The sequence below is a fragment of the Rhinoderma darwinii genome, unplaced genomic scaffold, assembly GCF_050947455.1.
Source record: "Rhinoderma darwinii isolate aRhiDar2 unplaced genomic scaffold, aRhiDar2.hap1 Scaffold_34, whole genome shotgun sequence".
Lineage (NCBI taxonomy): Eukaryota > Metazoa > Chordata > Amphibia > Anura > Rhinodermatidae > Rhinoderma > Rhinoderma darwinii.
Genome location: NW_027463429.1, coordinates 59871 through 79921, shown reverse-complemented (window position 1 = coordinate 79921; position 20051 = coordinate 59871). Strand labels below are relative to the sequence as shown.

Sequence of the window (20051 nt, the reverse complement as noted above, 5' to 3'; positions counted from 1 at the left end):
TCATGGTGGTAAATCTAACCCAAAATATGAGTGGATCACCCGTTAGCAGCTTTGTGGGTGTCCCATCCAGTTGTATAAGGACCGGGAGCAGGCAGCGCTTATCAGACCCAGTGCAGTCAGTTGTCCTTCCATCCCCCAACTTTCCATTCCCCATTATTGCTCTCTGGGGACTTCTGAACGACTCATTATTAAACCAATTGTCTGCTCCAGTGATGACCATAGTAGTGTCTGCTCCAGTTATGACCATAGTAGTGTCATACCAGTGTCTGCTCCAGTGAGGACCACAGTAGTGTCAAAGCAGTGTCTGCTCCAGTGATGACCATAGTAGTCTCATAGCAATGTCTGCCACAGTGATGACCATAGTAGTCTCATAGCAATGTCTGCCCCAGTGATGACCATAGTAGTCTCATAGCAGTGTCTGCTACAGTGAGGACCACAGTAGTGTCATAGCAATGTCTGCCCCAGTGATGACCATAGTAGTGTCATACCAGTGTCTGCCCCAGTGATGACCATAGTAGTCTCATAGCAATGTCTGCCCCAGTGAGGACCATAGTAGTGTCTGCTCTAGTGAGGACCATAGTAGTCTCATAGCAATGTCTGCCCCAGTGATGAACATAGTAGTCTCATAGCAATGTCTGCTCCAGTGATGACCATAGTAGTGTTGTAGCAGTGAATAGTTCTGATTCGGGTATGTTCTGTCTAATGTGGGTGTTGTAACCCCATATACATAAACCTGTAACATGAATGACCCGTGTCCTCCTCACCTGGTGCCCGGCCTCCTCCAGAAGCTGCTTGGTCTCTAGGAGAACTCGTCTCATACTGGGATTAGGCTGAAAAAAGCCGTCCTCCTGATAGTATCCGATGCGGAGAGGTGTGACGGAGGAGAACGTCTGCAGAACACAGGGCAGGGGAGGTTTAGGAAATACTAAAGACAGGTCAAAGTAACGTTATTACATAAAGAAATGATCCCCATCTAGTCCAGGAAGCCCCATCATTGTATCCTCGGGGTCCCCGCCCCCACCTCTCCTCATCCTCCCCATGGACCCCTTTCATATAGAACATCATTTTATCTCACTACCTTCTCATTGAAATAAATTGGAGGAACACTTGGGTCGAGATGAAACATCTCGTCGCACCATAAAGCCTTCATGGTCAGCACCAGACTGTCCACGTCTCTCGCCATTGGCCCGATGCAAAATGCCACTGAAATCAGAGACACAAAAAAATGTGCAGCTCATTCCCCCGCCACGTAATAGACACGAGTCACATGTCGCCCCCTATGGTCACTGACACCTCCTGCTCCCCTCACACCCGGAAGCTGGGATACAACAGCCCACGTCACCCCATCCTTATTTCTAGAGAAACCATCAGCAGTGATCGGCGGGGTCCAGTATCGCAGCTCATCATTGACACGTCTTGCACCGTATGACGATATTGTGGCTGTCACTGACCTGTGTGAACTGGATCTAGATCATTAATGTTACGTACAATTAACTGTGGATGACTCTGTTCTTCAGGTGCGGTGGATCTGTCTGACCGCTCTCCTATAGTTATTGAATTCACTTATTGAGGACTGCTTACATAACAGAAACCCCTGACTGAGGTCACAATTCACACTGACGTATACATCCCCTGAGCCGTCACTGCCAGATATTCATCCCACAATGTACGTTACCTGAAAACATCCCATCAATACAGGGACGGACTCCGCACATGCTGCAAAATGAAGAGAAGTGGATAAGAAGGAGCGCAACCGCCACATCCAATCATTAACCCTCCTCAGCCCGGGCCACACAAACTTCAAGATCCAGGGCGTCCAGCTGAGAACCCCCCCCCCCCTACAACAACATTGGCCACATTTATTACCCCGTTTAAATCTGATTTTGGTGAAAATTGTTCAGGATCAAGAGTTGCATCTAAAAAGGCGCCAATTGTGATCTAAGATTTCCAAAATGTATCTTCGCACTCAAAAAAAAAAAAAACAGGAGAGGAAAGTGGCCGTGGTCGGCTGAGAATGCAATTATACACTCATTTATTATCGGAGGCACAAATATCTAGTTGCTTATAGCGAATAACCAAAAACCGGCAGCAGATTTATATAAAGACAAGCGAATTAGTGAACGAGGCGAAATTCTCACCAACTGCCCTCTCCAATTTCTGTATTTAGTTCATGTATTTATATGTGTGTGTATAATGTATGTGTATAATGTATGTGTGTGTATATCCGTGCATACTGTATGTGTATATATGAGTGTATATTGTATGTGTTTATGTGTGTATTTTCTATATAGGAGTGTATACATGTTCTTTTGCTGTATGTGTATATTTCCTGTATATTTCCTGTATATTTCCTGTATACTGTATGTGTATATTTCCTGTATATTTCCTGTATATTTCCTGTATACTGTATGTGTATATTTCCTGTATATTTCCTGTATACTGTATGTGTATATTTCCTGTATACTGTATGTGTATATTTCCTGTATATTTCCTGTATACTGTATGTGTATATTTCCTGTATACTGTATGTATATATTTCCTGTATACTGTATGTGTATATTTCCTGTATATTTCCTGTATAGTGTATGTGTATATTTCCTATATACTGTATGTGTATATTTCCTGTATATTTCCTGTATACTGTATGTGTATATTTCCTGTATACTGTATGTATATATTTCCTGTATACTGTATGTGTATATTTCCTGTATACTGTATGTGTATATTTCCTGTATATTTCCTGTATACTGTATGTGTATATGTCCTATATATTTCCTGTATATTGTATGTATATATTTCCTGTATACTGTATGTGTATATTTCCTGTATACTGTATGTGTATATTTCCTGTATACTGTATGCGTATATTTCCTGTATACTGTATGTGTATATTTCCTGTATATTTCCTGTATACTGTATGTGTATATTTCCTATATATTTCCTGTATACTGAATGTGTATATTTCCTGAATATTTCCTGTATATTTCCTGTATATTTCCTGTATACTGTATGTGTATATTTCCTGTATATTTCCTGTATACTGTATGTGTATATTTCCTGTATATTTCCTGTATATTTCCTGTATATTTCCTGTATACTGTATGTGTATATTTCCTGTATACTGTATGTGTATATTTCCTGTATATTTCCTGTATTATGTATGTGTATATTTCCTATATATTTCCTGTATACTGTATGTGTATATTTCCTGAATATTTCCTGTATACTGTATGTGTATATTTCCTGTATATTTCCTATATACTGTATGTGTATATTTCCTGTATACTGTATGTGTATATTTCCTGTATACTGTATGTGTATATTTCCTGTATATTTCCTGTATACTGTATGTGTATATTTCCTGTATACTGTATGTGTATATTTCCTGTATACTGTATGTATATATTTCCTGTATACTGTATGTATATATTTCCTGTATACTGTATGTGTATATTTCCTATATATTTCATGTATACTGTATGTGTATATTTATTGTATATTTCCTGTATACTGTATGTGTATATTGCATGTGTATATTTCCTGTATTCTGAATGTGTATATTAACTGTATGTGTATATTTCCTGTATACTGTATGTGTATATTTCCTGTATACTGTATGTGTATATTTCCTGTATATTTCCTGTATACTGTATGCGTATATTTCCTGTATATTTCCTGTATATTTCCTGTATACTGTATGTGTATATTTCCTGTATACTGTATGTGTATATTTCCTGTATATTTCCTGTATACTGTATGTGTATATTTCCTGTATACTGTATGTGTATATTTCCTGTATATTTCCTGTATACTGTATGTGTATATTTCCTGTATACTGTATGTGTATATTTCCTGTATATTTCCTGTATACTGTATGTGTATATTTCCTGTATCTTGTATGTGTACATTTACTGTATATTTCCTGTATACTGTATGTGTATATTTCCTGTATACTGTAAGTGTATATTTCCTGTATACTGTATGTGTATATCTCCTGTATACTGTATGTGTATATTTCCTGTATATTGTATGTGTATATTTCCTGTATATTTCCTGTATACTGTATGTGTATATTTCCTGTATATTTCCTGTATACTGTATGTGTATATTTCCTGTATACTGTATGTGTATATTTCCTGTATACTGTATGTGTACATTTCCTGTATATTTCCTGTATACTGTATGTGTATATTTCCTGTATACTGTATGTGTATATTTCCTGTATACTGTATGTGTATATTTCCTGTATACTGTATGTGTATATTTCCTGTATATTTCCTGTATACTGAATGTGTATATTTCCTGTATATTTCCTGTATACTGTATGTGTATATTTCCTGTATATTTCCTGTATACTGTATGTGTATATTTCCTGTATATTTCTTGTATATTGTATGTGTATATTTCCTGTATACTGTATGTGGATATTTCCTGTATATTTCTTGTATGTGTATATTTCCTGTATATTTCCTGTATACTGTATGTGTATATTTCCTATATATTTCCTGTATACTGTATGTGTATATTTATTGTATATTTCCTGTATACTGTATGTGTATATTTCCTGTATACTGTATGTGTATATTTCCTGTATATTTCCTGTATACTGTATGTGTATATTTCCTGTATATTTCTTGTATACTGTATGTGTATATTTCCTATATATTTCCTGTATACTGTATGTGTATATTTCCTGTATATTTCCTGTATACTGTATGTGTATATTTCCTGTATATTTCCTGTATACTGTATGTGTATATTTCCTGTATACTGTATGTGTATATTTCCTGTATACTGTATGTGTATATTTCCTGTATACTGTATGTGTATATTTCCTGTATACTGTAGGTGTATATTTCCTGTATATTTCCTGTATACTGTATGTGTATATTTCCTGTATACTGTATGTGTATATTTCCTGTTTACTGTATGTATATATTTCCTGTATACTGTATGTGTATATTTCCTATATATTTCCTGTATACTGTATGTGTATATTTATTGTATATTTCCTGTATACTGAATGTGTATATTTCCTGTATGTGTATATTTCCTGTATATTTCTTGTATGTGTATATTTCCTGTATATTTCCTGTATACTGTATGTGTATATTTCCTGTATACTGTAAGTGTATATTTCCTGTATACTGTATGTGTATATTTCCTGTATACTGTATGTGTATATTTCCTGTATACTGTATGTGTATATTTCCTGTATATTTCCTGTATACTGTATGTGTATATTTCCTATATATTTCCTGTATACTGTATGTGTATATTTCCTGTATACTGTATGTGTACATTTCCTGTATATTTCCTGTATACTGTATGTGTATATTTCCTGTATACTGTATGTGTATATTTCCTGCATACTGTATGTGTATATTTCCTGTATACTGTATGTGTATATTTCCTGTATACTGTATGTGTATATTTCCTGTATATTTCCTATATACTGAATGTGTATATTTCCTGTATATTTCCTGTATACTGTATGTGTATATTTCCTGTATATTTCCTGTATACTGTATGTGTATATTTCCTGTATTTTTCTTGTATATTGTATGTGTATATTTCCTGTATACTGTATGTGTATATTTCCTGTATACTGTATGTGTATATTTCCTGTATATTTCCTGTATACTGTATGCATATATTTCCTGTATATTTCCTGTATACTGTATGTGTATATTTCCTGTATACTGTATGTGTATATTTCCTGTATATTTCCTGTATACTGTATGTGTATATTTCCTGTATACTGTATGTGTATATTTCCTGTATACTGTATGTATATATTTCCTGTATATTTCCTGTATACTGTATGTGTATATTTATTGTATATTTCCTGTATACTGTATGTGTATATTGCATGTGTATATTTCCTGTATACTGTATGTGTATATTTCCTGTATACTGTATGTGTATATTTCCTGTATATTTCCTGTATACTGTATGTGTATATTTCCTGTATATTTCCTGTATACTGTATGTGTATATTTCCTGTATACTGTATGTGTATATTTCCTGTATACTGTATGTGTATATTTCCTGTATACTGTATGTGTATATTTCCTGTATATTTCCTGTATACTGTATGTGTATATTTCCTGTATACTGTATGTGTATATTTCCTGTATACTGTATGTATATATTTCCTGTATACTGTATGTGTATAATTCCTATATATTTCCTGTATACTGTATGTGTATATTTATTGTATATTTCCTGTATACTGTATGTGTATATTGCATGTGTATATTTCCTGTATACTGAATGTGTATATTTCCTGTATGTGTATATTTCCTGTATATTTCTTGTATGTGTATATTTCCTGTATATTTCCTGTATACTGTATGTGTATATTTCCTGTATACTGTAAGTGTATATTTCCTGTATACTGTATGTGTATATTTCCTGTATACTGTATGTGTATATTTCCTGTATACTGTATGTGTATATTTCCTGTATATTTCCTGTATACTGTATGTGTATATTTCCTATATATTTCCTGTATACTGTATGTGTATATTTCCTGTATACTGTATGTGTACATTTCCTGTATATTTCCTGTATACTGTATGTGTATATTTCCTGTATACTGTATGTGTATATTTCCTGCATACTGTATGTGTATATTTCCTGTATACTGTATGTGTATATTTCCTGTATACTGTATGTGTATATTTCCTGTATACTGTATGTGTATATTTCCTGTATATTTCCTGTATACTGAATGTGTATATTTCCTGTATATTTCCTGTATACTGTATGTGTATATTTCCTGTATATTTCCTGTATACTGTATGTGTATATTTCCTGTATTTTTCTTGTATATTGTATGTGTATATTTCCTGTATACTGTATGTGTATATTTCCTGTATACTGTATGTGTATATTTCCTGTATATTTCCTGTATACTGTATGCATATATTTCCTGTATATTTCCTGTATACTGTATGTGTATATTTCCTGTATACTGTATGTGTATATTTCCTGTATATTTCCTGTATACTGTATGTGTATATTTCCTGTATACTGTATGTGTATATTTCCTGTATACTGTATGTATATATTTCCTGTATATTTCCTGTATACTGTATGTGTATATTTATTGTATATTTCCTGTATACTGTATGTGTATATTGCATGTGTATATTTCCTGTATACTGTATGTGTATATTTCCTGTATACTGTATGTGTATATTTCCTGTATATTTCCTGTATACTGTATGTGTATATTTCCTGTATATTTCTTGTATGTGTATATTTCCTGTATATTTCCTGTATACTGTATGTGTATATTTCCTGTATATTTCCTGTATACTGTATGTGTATATTTCCTGTATACTGTATGTGTATATTTCCTGTATACTGTATGTGTATATTTCCTGTATATTTCCTGTATACTGTATGTGTATATTTCCTGTATACTGTAGGTGTATATTTCCTGTATACTGTATGTGTATATTTCCTGTATACTGTATGTGTATATTTCCTGTATATTTCTTGTATATTGTATGTGTATATTTCCTGTATACTGTATGTGTATATTTCCTGTATACTGTATGTGTATATTTCCTGTATATTTCCTGTATACTGTATGTGTATATTTCCTGTATATTTCCTGTATACATTTCCTGTATACTGTATGTTTATATTTCCTGTATACTGTGTGTATATTTCCTGTATATTGTATGTGTATATTTCCTGTATACTGTATGTGTATATTTCCTATATATTTCCTGTATACTGTATGTGTATATTTCCTGTATACTGTATGTATATATTTCCTGTATACTGTATGTGTATATTTCCTGTATATTTCCTGTATACTGTATGTGTATATTTCCTATATACTGTATGTGTATATTTCCTGTATACTGTATGTGTATATTTCCTGTATATTTCCTGTATACTGTATGTGTATATTTCCTGTATATTTCCTGTATATTGTATGTGTATATTTCCTGTATACTGTATGTGTATATTTCCTGTATATTTCCTGTATACTGTATGTGTATATTTCCTGTATACTGTATGTGTACATTTCCTGTATATTTCCTGTATACTGTATGTGTATATTTCCTGTATACTGTATGTGTATATTTCCTGAATACTGTATGTGTATATTTCCTGCATACTGTATGTGTATATTTCCTGTATACTGTATGTGTATATTTCCTGTATACTGTATGTGTATATTTCCTGTATACTGTATGTGTATATTTCCTGTATATTTCCTGTATACTGAATGTGTATATTTCCTGTATATTTCCTGTATACTGTATGTGTATATTTCCTGTTTATTTCCTGTATACTGTATGTGTATATTTCCTGTATTTTTCTTGTATATTGTATGTGTATATTTCCTGTATACTGTATGTGTATATTTCCTGTATACTGTATGTGTATATGTCCTGTATATTTCCTGTATACTGTATGCGTATATTTCCTGTATATTTCCTGTATACTGTATGTGTATATTTCCTGCATACTGTATGTGTATATTTCCTGTATATTTCCTGTATACTGTATGTGTATATTTCCTGTATATTTCCTGTATACTGTATGTGTATATTTCCTGCATACTGTATGTGTACATTTCCTATATATTTCCTGTATACTGTATCTGTATATTTCCTGTATACTGTATGTGTATATTTCCTGTATACTGTATGTGTATATTTCCTGTATACTGTATGTGTATATTTCCTGTATATTTCCTGTATACTGTATGTGTATATTTCCTGTATATTTCCTGTATACTGTATGTGTATATTTCCTGTATATTTCCTGTATACTGTATGTGTATATTTCCTGTATATTTCCTGTATACTGTATGTGTATATTTCCTGTATACTGTATGTGTATATTTCCTGTATATTTCCTGTATACTGTATGTGTATATTTCCTGTATATTTCTTGTATACTGTATGTGTATATTTCCTGTATATTTCCTGTATACTGTATGTGTATATTTCCTGTATACTGTATGTGTATATTTCCTGTATACTGTGTACATGAATGGTTCTCACCTTAGTCTATTTGGAGTTGGCTTAAATCCAGCGATTCCACAGAAGCTGGCCGGGAGACGGACGCTGCCACCAAGGTCACTTCCAATGCCAAGAATGGAACCTCCACTGCCAATCAACGCCCCTTCCCCCCCGGAGGAGCCTGCGGCCGCCTTTGCTTTGTTATGGGGATTTAATGTGAGTCCATATATTGGGTTACTGGTTTCATAGCTGAAAGGGAAAGATGGACAGGGTCATAATTATCCTTGTACTAAGACGCCAACACCCCATGTGTCGTACAATTGAGGACTATAGAGCTGGGACCGCACCAAACGCCCTTCTAAGGGGGTCAATTACCAGGCAAACGAGCGCTCACAGAAGGCTCATTCCCCATAATTACCCAGTGTAAACAACTAGCAGCCGAACATCAGCTGATTGAATCGATTTAAATGCAGAAACTTTTATTGTTGTTGTCAGGACCTCTTGGTGTGTAAATAATGCGCTGCCGACATGATAGAAATGTATGGGATCGAGCGATCGTAGTAACGAGCGATCATAGTAAGGAGCGATCATAGTAAGGAGCGATCATAGTAAGGAGCGATCATCCCCACACTAGATCCTTGTGAATGGAGAAAACAAGCGCCGATCAACGAGCGGTCTCCTCACGTCGGACTATGTAATAGGACCTTAAGGCTTAATGATATGAGAAGACTCAGCTCAATGAAGACAATAACCAAGGAGAGGAGGTCACCTCAGAAAACATGAAGACGACACAGAAGACTGGAGACACACACAAGATAGAAGGAGCCAGGAGGGGGCATCTAATGAAGAGGAGGATGCTGTGTGAAGGCCATGGGTCATGTATGTCTGAAGAGGATGATGGGATTTGTAGTCTAGTGTAATTAACTTGGATGTGATCTCATGAAGTCTCAGTTACTTTGTACTTACCAGAATAGAGACTGCGGAACATTTGTCTTGGTAAATACAATGGCCCCCTGCTTCTTCAAGACACGGATGATGACGCTGTCCTCCTTCTCCAGAACATCAAGATATTGAACCAAGCCACAAGTGGAGGGGTGACCCTGAAAATACACCCAGACATCTGGTGAGGAATCCCTGCTCCATCGCAGAATTGTTGTCCAGGAAACTATTTTAATTTCTGCATATCTCAGTCCTTTCCCAAAGGGATAACAATCTAATCATATATTGATGATAATGCGGTGACCAACTAATATATATAAGTGTCTCTGCCCCATGTGGGGTATTATGGACCTTTCGTGTGACCATTACCTGATAACCAACATGTTCCTTTATAGAGACAGGGACTCCATACAGGGGACCCCTCACCCGATGCTCTCTCAGTCCCTCCAACTGAGTCTGACAGTCAGACAAGAAAATCGTCACACAGTTCAAGTTGTCATTCACTTCCAGGGCCTAAAGTAGAGAGAAGAAAAAATAAAACCAGATATCTGGAGCCTGAGACAGGGAGGGAACATATAAACCAGATATCTGGAGCCTGAGACAGGGAGGGGACATATAAACCAGATATCTGGAGCCTGAGACAGGGAGGGAACAAATAAACCAGATATCTGGAGCCTGAGACAGGGAGGGAACATATAAACCAGATATCTGGTGCCTGAGACAGGGAGGGAACATATAAACCAGATATCTGGAGCCTGAGACAAGGAGGAAACATATAAACCAGATATCTGGAGCCGGAGACAGGGAGGGAACATATAAACCAGATATCTGGAGCCTGAGACAGGGAGGGAACATATAAACCAGATATCTGGAGCCGGAGACAGAGAGGGAACATATAAACCAGATATCTGGAGAAGAGACAGGGAGGGAACATATAAACCAGAGATCTGGAGCCTGAGACAGGGAGGAAACATATAAACCAGATATCTGGAGCCTGAGACAGGGAGGGAACATATAAACCAGATATCTGGAGCCTGAGAGAGGGAGGGAACATATAAACCAGATATCTGGAGCCTGAGACAGGGAGGGAACATATAAACCAGATATCTGGAGCCTGAGACAGGGAGGGAACATATAAACCTGATATCTGGAGCCTGAGACAGGGAGGAAACATATAAACCAGAGATCTGGAGCCTGAGACAGGGAGGAAACACATAAACCAGATATCTGGCGCATGAGACAGAGAGGGAACATATAAACCTGATATCTGGAGCCTGAGACAGGGAGGGGACATATAAGCCAGATATCTGGAGCCTGAGACAAGGAGGGAACATATAAACCAGATATCTGGAGCCTGAGACAGGGAGGGAACATATAAACCAGATATCTGGAGCCTGAGAAAGGGAGGGAACATATAAACCAGATATCTGGAGTCTGAGACAGGGAGGGAACATATAAACCTGATATCTGGAGCCTGAGACAGGGAGGGAACATATAAACCAGATATCTGGAGCCAGAGACAGGGAGGGAACATATAAACCAGATATCTGGAGACAGGGAGGGAACATATAAACCAGATATCTGGAGCCTGAGACAGGGAGGGAACATATAAACCTGATATCTGGAGCCTGAGACAGGGAGGGGACATATAAACCAGATATCTGGAGCCAGAGACAGGGAGGGAACATATAAACCAGATATCTGGAGCCTGAGACAGGGAGGGAACATATAAACCAGATATCTGGAGACAGGGAGGGAACATATAAACCAGATATCTGGAGCCTGAGACAGGGAGGGAACATATAAACCTGATATCTGGAGCCTGAGACAGGGAGGGAACATATAAACCAGATATCTGGAGCCTGAGAGAGTGAGAGAACATATAAACCTGATATCTGGAGCATGAGACAAGGAGGGAACATATAAACCTGATATCTGGAGCCTGAGACAGGGAGGGAACATATAAACCAGATATCTGGAGCCAGAGACAGGGAGAGAACATATAAACCAGATATCTGGAGCCTGAGACAGGGAGGGAACATATAAACCAGATATCTGGAGTCTGAGACAGTGAGGGAACATATAGATCAGATATCTGGAGCCTGAGACAGGGAGGGAACATATAAACCAGACATCTGGAGTCTGAGACAAGGAGGGAACATATAAACCAGATATCTGGGCCTGAGACAGGGAGGGAACATATAAACCAGATATCTGGAGCCTGAGACAGGGAGGGAACATATAAACCAGATATCTGGAGCCTGAGACAGGGAGGGAACATATAAACCAGATATCTGGAGCTTGAGACAGGGAGGGAACATATAAACCTGATATCTGGAGCCTGAGACAGGGAGGGAACATATAAACCAGATATCTGGAGCCTGAGACAGGGAGGAAACATATAAACCAGATATCTGGAGTCTGAGACAGGGAGGGAACATATAAACCTGATATATGGAGCCTGAGACAGGGAGGGAACATATAAACCAGATATCTGGAGCCAGAGACAGGGAGGGAACATATAAACCAGATATCTGGAGCCAGAAACAGGAACGGAACATATAAACCAGATATCTGGAGCCAGAGACAGGGAGGGAACATATAAACCAGATATCTGGAGCCAGAGACAGGGAGGGAACATATAAACCAGATATCTGGAGCCAGAGACAGGGAGAGAACATATAAACCAGATATCTGGAGCCTGAGACGAGGGAGGGAACATATAAACCTGATATCTGAAGCCTGAGACAGGGAGGGAACATATAAACCAGATATCTGGAGCCTGAGACAGGGAGAGAACATATAAACCTGATATCTGGAGCATGAGACAAGGAGGGAACATATAAACCAGATATCTGGAGACAGGGAGGGAACATATAAACCAGATATCTGGAGCCTGAGACAGGGAGGGAACATATAAACCTGATATCTGGAGCCTGAGACAGGGAGGGGACATATAAACCAGATATCTGGAGCCAGAGACAGGGAGGGAACATATAAACCAGATATCTGGAGCCTGAGACAGGGAGGGAACATATAAACCAGATATCTGGAGACAGGGAGGGAACATATAAACCAGATATCTGGAGCCTGAGACAGGGAGGGAACATATAGACCAGATATCTGGAGCCTGAGACAAGGAGGGAACATATAAACCTGATATCTGGAGCCTGAGACAGGGAGGGGACATATAAACCAGACATCTGGAGTCTGAGACAAGGAGGGAACATATAAACCAGATATCTGGGCCTGAGACAGGGAGGGAACATATAAACCAGATATCTGGAGCCTGAGACAGGGAGGGAACATATAAACCAGATATCTGGAGCCTGAGACAGGGAGGGAACATATAAACCGGATATCTGGAGCCTGAGACAGGGAGGGGACATATAAACCAGATATCTGGAGCCCGAGACAGGGAGGGAACATATAAACCAGATATCTGGAGCCCGAGACAGGGAGGGAACATATAAACCAGATATCTGGAGCCTGAGACAGGGAGGGGACATATAAACCTGATATCTGGAGCCCGAGACAGGGAGGGAACATATAAACCAGATATCTGGAGCCCGAGACAGGGAGGGAACATATAAACCAGATATCTGTAGCCTGAGACAGGGAGGGGACATATAAACCAGATATCTGGAGCCAGAAACAGGAACGGAACATATAAACCAGATATCTGTAGCCTGAGACAGGGAGGGGACATATAAACCAGATATCTGGAGCCAGAAACAGGAACGGAACATATAAACCAGATATCTGGAGCCTGAGACAGGGAGGGAACATATAAACCAGATATCTGGAGCCTGAGACAGGGAGGGAACATATAAACCAGATATCTGGAGCCTGAGACAGGGAGGGAACATATAAACCAGATATCTGGAGCCTGAAACAGGAACGGAACATATAAACCAGATATCTGGAGCCTGAGACAGGGAGGGAACATATAAACCAGATATCTGGAGCCTGAGACAGGGAGGGAACATATAAACCAGATATCTGGAGCCTGAGACAGGGAGGGAACATATAAACCAGATATCTGGAGCCAGAAACAGGAACGGAACATATAAACCAGATATCTGGAGCCTGAGACAGGGAGGGAACATATAAACCTGATATATGGAGCCTGAGACAGGGAGGGAACATATAAACCAGATATCTGGAGCCAGAGACAGGGAGGGAACATATAAACCAGATATCTGGAGCCAGAAACAGGAACGGAACATATAAACCAGATATCTGGAGCCAGAGACAGGGAGGGAACATATAAACCAGATATCTGGAGCCAGAGACAGGGAGGGAACATATAAACCAGATATCTGGAGCCTGAGACGAGGGAGGGAACATATAAACCTGATATCTGGAGCCTGAGACAGGGAGGGAACATATAAACCAGATATCTGGAGCCTGAGACAGGGAGAGAACATATAAACCTGATATCTGGAGCATGAGACAAGGAGGGAACATATAAACCAGATATCTGGAGACAGGGAGGGAACATATAAACCAGATATCTGGAGCCTGAGACAGGGAGGGAACATATAAACCTGATATCTGGAGCCTGAGACAGGGAGGGGACATATAAACCAGATATCTGGAGCCAGAGACATGGAGGGAACATATAAACCAGATATCTGGAGCCTGAGACAGGGAGGGAACATATAAACCAGATATCTGGAGACAGGGAGGGAACATATAAACCAGATATCTGGAGCCTGAGACAGGGAGGGAACATATAAACCAGATATCTGGAGCCTGAGACAGGGAGAGAACATATAAACCTGATATCTGAAGCATGAGACAAGGAGGGAACATATAAACCAGATATCTGGAGACAGGGAGGGAACATATAAACCAGATATCTGGAGCCTGAGACAGGGAGGGAACATATAAACCTGATATCTGGAGCCTGAGACAGGGAGGGGACATATAAACCAGATATCTGGAGCCAGAGACAGGGAGGGAACATATAAACCAGATATCTGGAGCCTGAGACAGGGAGGGAACATATAAACCAGATATCTGGAGACAGGGAGGGAACATATAAACCAGATATCTGGAGCCTGAGACAGGGAGGGAACATATAGACCAGATATCTGGAGCCTGAGACAAGGAGGGAACATATAAACCAGATATCTGGAGCCTGAGACAGGGAGGGGACATATAAACCAGACATCTGGAGTCTGAGACAAGGAGGGAACATATAAACCAGATATCTGGGCCTGAGACAGGGAGGGAACATATAAACCAGATATCTGGAGCCTGAGACAGGGAGGGAACATATAAACCAGATATCTGGAGCCTGAGGCAGGGAGGGAACATATAAACCAGATATCTGGAGCCTGAGACAGGGAGGGAACATATAAACCGGATATCTGGAGCCTGAGACAGGGAGGGGACATATAAACCAGATATCTGGAGCCCGAGACAGGGAGGGAACATATAAACCAGATATCTGGAGCCCGAGACAGGGAGGGAACATATAAACCAGATATCTGGAGCCTGAGACAGGGAGGGGACATATAAACCTGATATCTGGAGCCAGAAACAGGAACGGAACATATAAACCAGATATCTGGAGCCTGAGACAGGGAGGGAACATATAAACCAGATATCTGGAGCCTGAGACAGGGAGGGAACATATAAACCTGATATCTGGAGCCTGAGACAGGGAGGGAACATATAAACCAGATATCTGGAGCCCGAGACAGGGAGGGAACATATAAACCAGATATCTGTAGCCTGAGACAGGGAGGGGACATATAAACCAGATATCTGGAGCCAGAAACAGGAACGGAACATATAAACCAGATATCTGGAGCCTGAGTCAGGGAGGGAACATATAAACCAGATATCTGGAGCCTGAGACAGGGAGGGAACATATAAACCAGATATCTGGAGCCTGAGACAGGGAGGGAACATATAAACCAGATATCTGGAGCCTGAAACAGGAACGGAACATATAAACCAGATATCTGGAGCCTGAGACAGGGAGGGAACATATAAACCAGATATCTGGAGCCTGAGACAGGGAGGGAACATATAAACCAGATATCTGGAGCCTGAGACAGGGAGGGAACATATAAACCAGATATCTAGAGCCAGAAACAGGAACGGAACATATAAACCAGATATCTGGAGCCTGAGACAGGGAGGGAACATATAAACCAGATATCTGGAGCCTGAGACAGGGAGGGAACATATAAACCTGATATCTGGAGCCTGAGACAGGGAGGGAACATATAAACCAGATATCTGGAGCCTGAGACAGGGAGGGAACATATAAACCAGATATCTGGAGCCTGAGACAGGGAGGAAACATATAAACCAGATATCTGGAGTCTGAGACAGGGAGGGAACATATAAACCTGATATATGGAGCCTGAGACAGGGAGGGAACATATAAACCAGATATCTGGAGCTAGAGACAGGGAGGGAACATATAAACCAGATATCTGGAGCCAGAAACAGGAACGGAACATATAAACCAGATATCTGGAGCCAGAGACAGGGAGGGAACATATAAACCAGATATCTGGAGCCAGAGACAGGGAGGGAACATATAAACCAGATATCTGGAGCCAGAGACAGGGAGGGAACATATAAACCAGATATCTGGAGCCAGAGACAGGGAGGGAACATATAAACCTGATATCTGGAGCCTGAGACAGGGAGGGAACATATAAACCAGATATCTGGAGCCTGAGACAGGGAGAGAACATATAAACCTGATATCTGGAGCATGAGACAAGGAGGGAACATATAAACCAGATATCTGGAGACAGGGAGGGAACATATAAACCAGATATCTGGAGCCTGAGACAGGGAGGGAACATATAAACCTGATATCTGGAGCCTGAGACAGGGAGGGGACATATAAACCAGATATCTGGAGCCAGAGACAGGGAGGGAACATATAAACCAGATATCTGGAGCCTGAGACAGGGAGGGAACATATAAACCAGATATCTGGAGACAGGGAGGGAACATATAAACCAGATATCTGGAGCCTGAGACAAGGAGGGAACATATAAACCAGATATCTGGAGCCTGAGACAGGGAGGGGACATATAAACCAGACATCTGGAGCCTGAGACAGGGAGGGAACATATAAACCAGATATCTGGAGCCCGAGACAGGGAGGGAACATATAAACCAGATATCTGTAGCCTGAGACAGGGAGGGGACATATAAACCAGATATCTGGAGCCAGAAACAGGAACGGAACATATAAACCAGATATCTGGAGGCTGAGACAGGGAGGGAACATATAAACCAGATATCTGGAGCCTGAGACAGGGAGGGAACATATAAACCAGATATCTGGAGCCAGAAACAGGAACGGAACATATAAACCAGATATCTGGAGCCTGAGACAGGGAGGGAACATATAAACCAGATATCTGGAGCCTGAGACAGGGAGGGAACATATAAACCTGATATCTGGAGCCTGAGACAGGGAGGGAACATATAAACCAGATATCTGGAGCCCGAGACAGGGAGGGAACATATAAACCAGATATCTGTAGCCTGAGACAGGGAGGGGACATATAAACCAGATATCTGGAGCCAGAAACAGGAACGGAACATATAAACCAGATATCTGGAGCCTGAGACAGGGAGGGAACATATAAACCAGATATCTGGAGCCAGAAACAGGAACGGAACATATAAACCAGATATCTGTAGCCTGAGACAGGGAGGGGACATATAAACCAGATATCTGGAGCCAGAAACAGGAACGGAACATATAAACCAGATATCTGGAGCCTGAGACAGGGAGGGAACATATAAACCAGATATCTGGAGCCTGAGACAGGGAGGGAACATATAAACCAGATATCTGGAGCCTGAGACAGGGAGGGAACATATAAACCAGATATCTGGAGCCTGAGACAGGGAGGTAACATATAAACCAGATATCTGGAGTCTGAGACAGGGAGGGAACATATAAACCTGATATATGGAGCCTGAGACAGGGAGGGAACATATAAACCAGATATCTGGAGCCAGAGACAGGGAGGGAACATATAAACCAGATATCTGGAGCCAGAAACAGGAACGGAACATATAAACCAGATATCTGGAGCCAGAGACAGGGAGGGAACATATAAACCAGATATCTGGAGCCAGAGACAGGGAGGGAACATATAAACCAGATATCTGGAGCCAGAGACAGGGAGGGAACATATAAACCAGATATCTGGAGCCTGAGACGAGGGAGGGAACATATAAACCTGATATCTGGAGCCTGAGACAGGGAGGGAACATATAAACCAGATATCTGGAGCCTGAGACAGGGAGAGAACATATAAACCTGATATCTGGAGCATGAGACAAGGAGGGAACATATAAACCAGATATCTGGAGACAGGGAGGGAACATATAAACCAGATATCTGGAGCCTGAGACAGGGAGGGAACATATAAACCTGATATCTGGAGCCTGAGACAGGGAGGGGACATATAAACCAGATATCTGGAGCCAGAGACAGGGAGGGAACATATAAACCAGATATCTGGAGCCTGAGACAGGGAGGGAACATATAAACCAGATATCTGGAGACAGGGAGGGAACATATAAACCAGATATCTGGAGCCTGAGACAGGGAGGGAACATATAGACCAGATATCTGGAGCCTGAGACAAGGAGGGAACATATAAACCAGATATCTGGAGCCTGAGACAGGGAGGGGACATATAAACCAGATATCTGGAGCCCGAGACAGGGAGGGAACATATAAACCAGATATCTGGAGCCTGAGACAGGGAGGGGACATATAAACCTGATATCTGGAGCCTGAGACAGGGAGGGAACATATAAACCAGATATCTGGAGCCCGAGACAGGGAGGGAACATATAAACCAGATATCTGTAGCCTGAGACAGGGAGGGGACATATAAACCAGATATCTGGAGCCAGAAACAGGAACGGAACATATAAACCAGATATCTGGAGGCTGAGACAGGGAGGGAACATATAAACCAGATATCTGGAGCCTGAGACAGGGAGGGAACATATAAACCAGATATCTGGAGCCAGAAACAGGAACGGAACATATAAACCAGATATCTGGAGCCTGAGACAGGGAGGGAACATATAAACCAGATATCTGGAGCCTGAGACAGGGAGGGAACATATAAACCTGATATCTGGAGCCTGAGACAGGGAGGGAACATATAAACCAGATATCTGGAGCCCGAGACAGGGAGGGAACATATAAACCAGATATCTGTAGCCTGAGACAGGGAGGGGACATATAAACCAGATATCTGGAGCCAGAAACAGGAACGGAACATATAAACCAGATATCTGGAGCCTGAGACAGGGAGGGAACATATAAACCAGATATCTGGAGCCGGAGACAGGGAGGGAACATATAAACCAGATATCTGGAGCCTGAAACAGGAACGGAACATATAAACCAGATATCTGGAGCCAGAGACAGGGAGGGAACATATAAACCAGATATCTGGAGCCAGAGACAGGGAGGGAACATATAAACCAGATATCTGGAGCCTGAGACGAGGGAGGGAACATATAAACCTGATATCTGGAGCCTGAGACAGGGAGGGAACATATAAACCAGATATCTGGAGCCTGAGACAGGGAGAGAACATATAAACCTGATATCTGGAGCATGAGACAAGGAGGGAACATATAAACCAGATATCTGGAGACAGGGAGGGAACATATAAACCAGATATCTGGAGCCTGAGACAGGGAGGGAACATATAAACCTGATATCTGGAGCCTGAGACAGGGAGGGGACATATAAACCAGATATCTGGAGCCAGAGACATGGAGGGAACATATAAACCAGATATCTGGAGCCTGAGACAGGGAGGGAACATATAAACCAGATATCTGGAGACAGGGAGGGAACATATAAACCAGATATCTGGAGCCTGAGACAGGGAGGGAACATATAAACCAGATATCTGGAGCCTGAGACAGGGAGAGAACATATAAACCTGATATCTGAAGCATGAGACAAGGAGGGAACATATAAACCAGATATCTGGAGACAGGGAGGGAACATATAAACCAGATATCTGGAGCCTGAGACAGGGAGGGAACATATAAACCTGATATCTGGAGCCTGAGACAGGG

General features: G+C 40.4%; 1 protein-coding gene across 1 annotated transcript in view; it reads right to left on the bottom strand.

Moving 5' to 3' along the window:
- Positions 1-20051, bottom strand: part of LOC142705729 (fatty-acid amide hydrolase 1-like) — a 56772-nt gene that overhangs the window by 16089 nt on the left and 20632 nt on the right. The window contains exons 3-7 of the mRNA XM_075848298.1: positions 10305-10448; positions 9963-10096; positions 9039-9245; positions 1312-1466; positions 765-925 (exon numbers count right to left, since the gene is read on the bottom strand). Coding sequence (XP_075704413.1) covers positions 765-925; positions 1312-1466; positions 9039-9245; positions 9963-10096; positions 10305-10448 — 801 coding nt within the window. The remainder of the gene's footprint in view (positions 1-764; positions 926-1311; positions 1467-9038; positions 9246-9962; positions 10097-10304; positions 10449-20051) is intronic.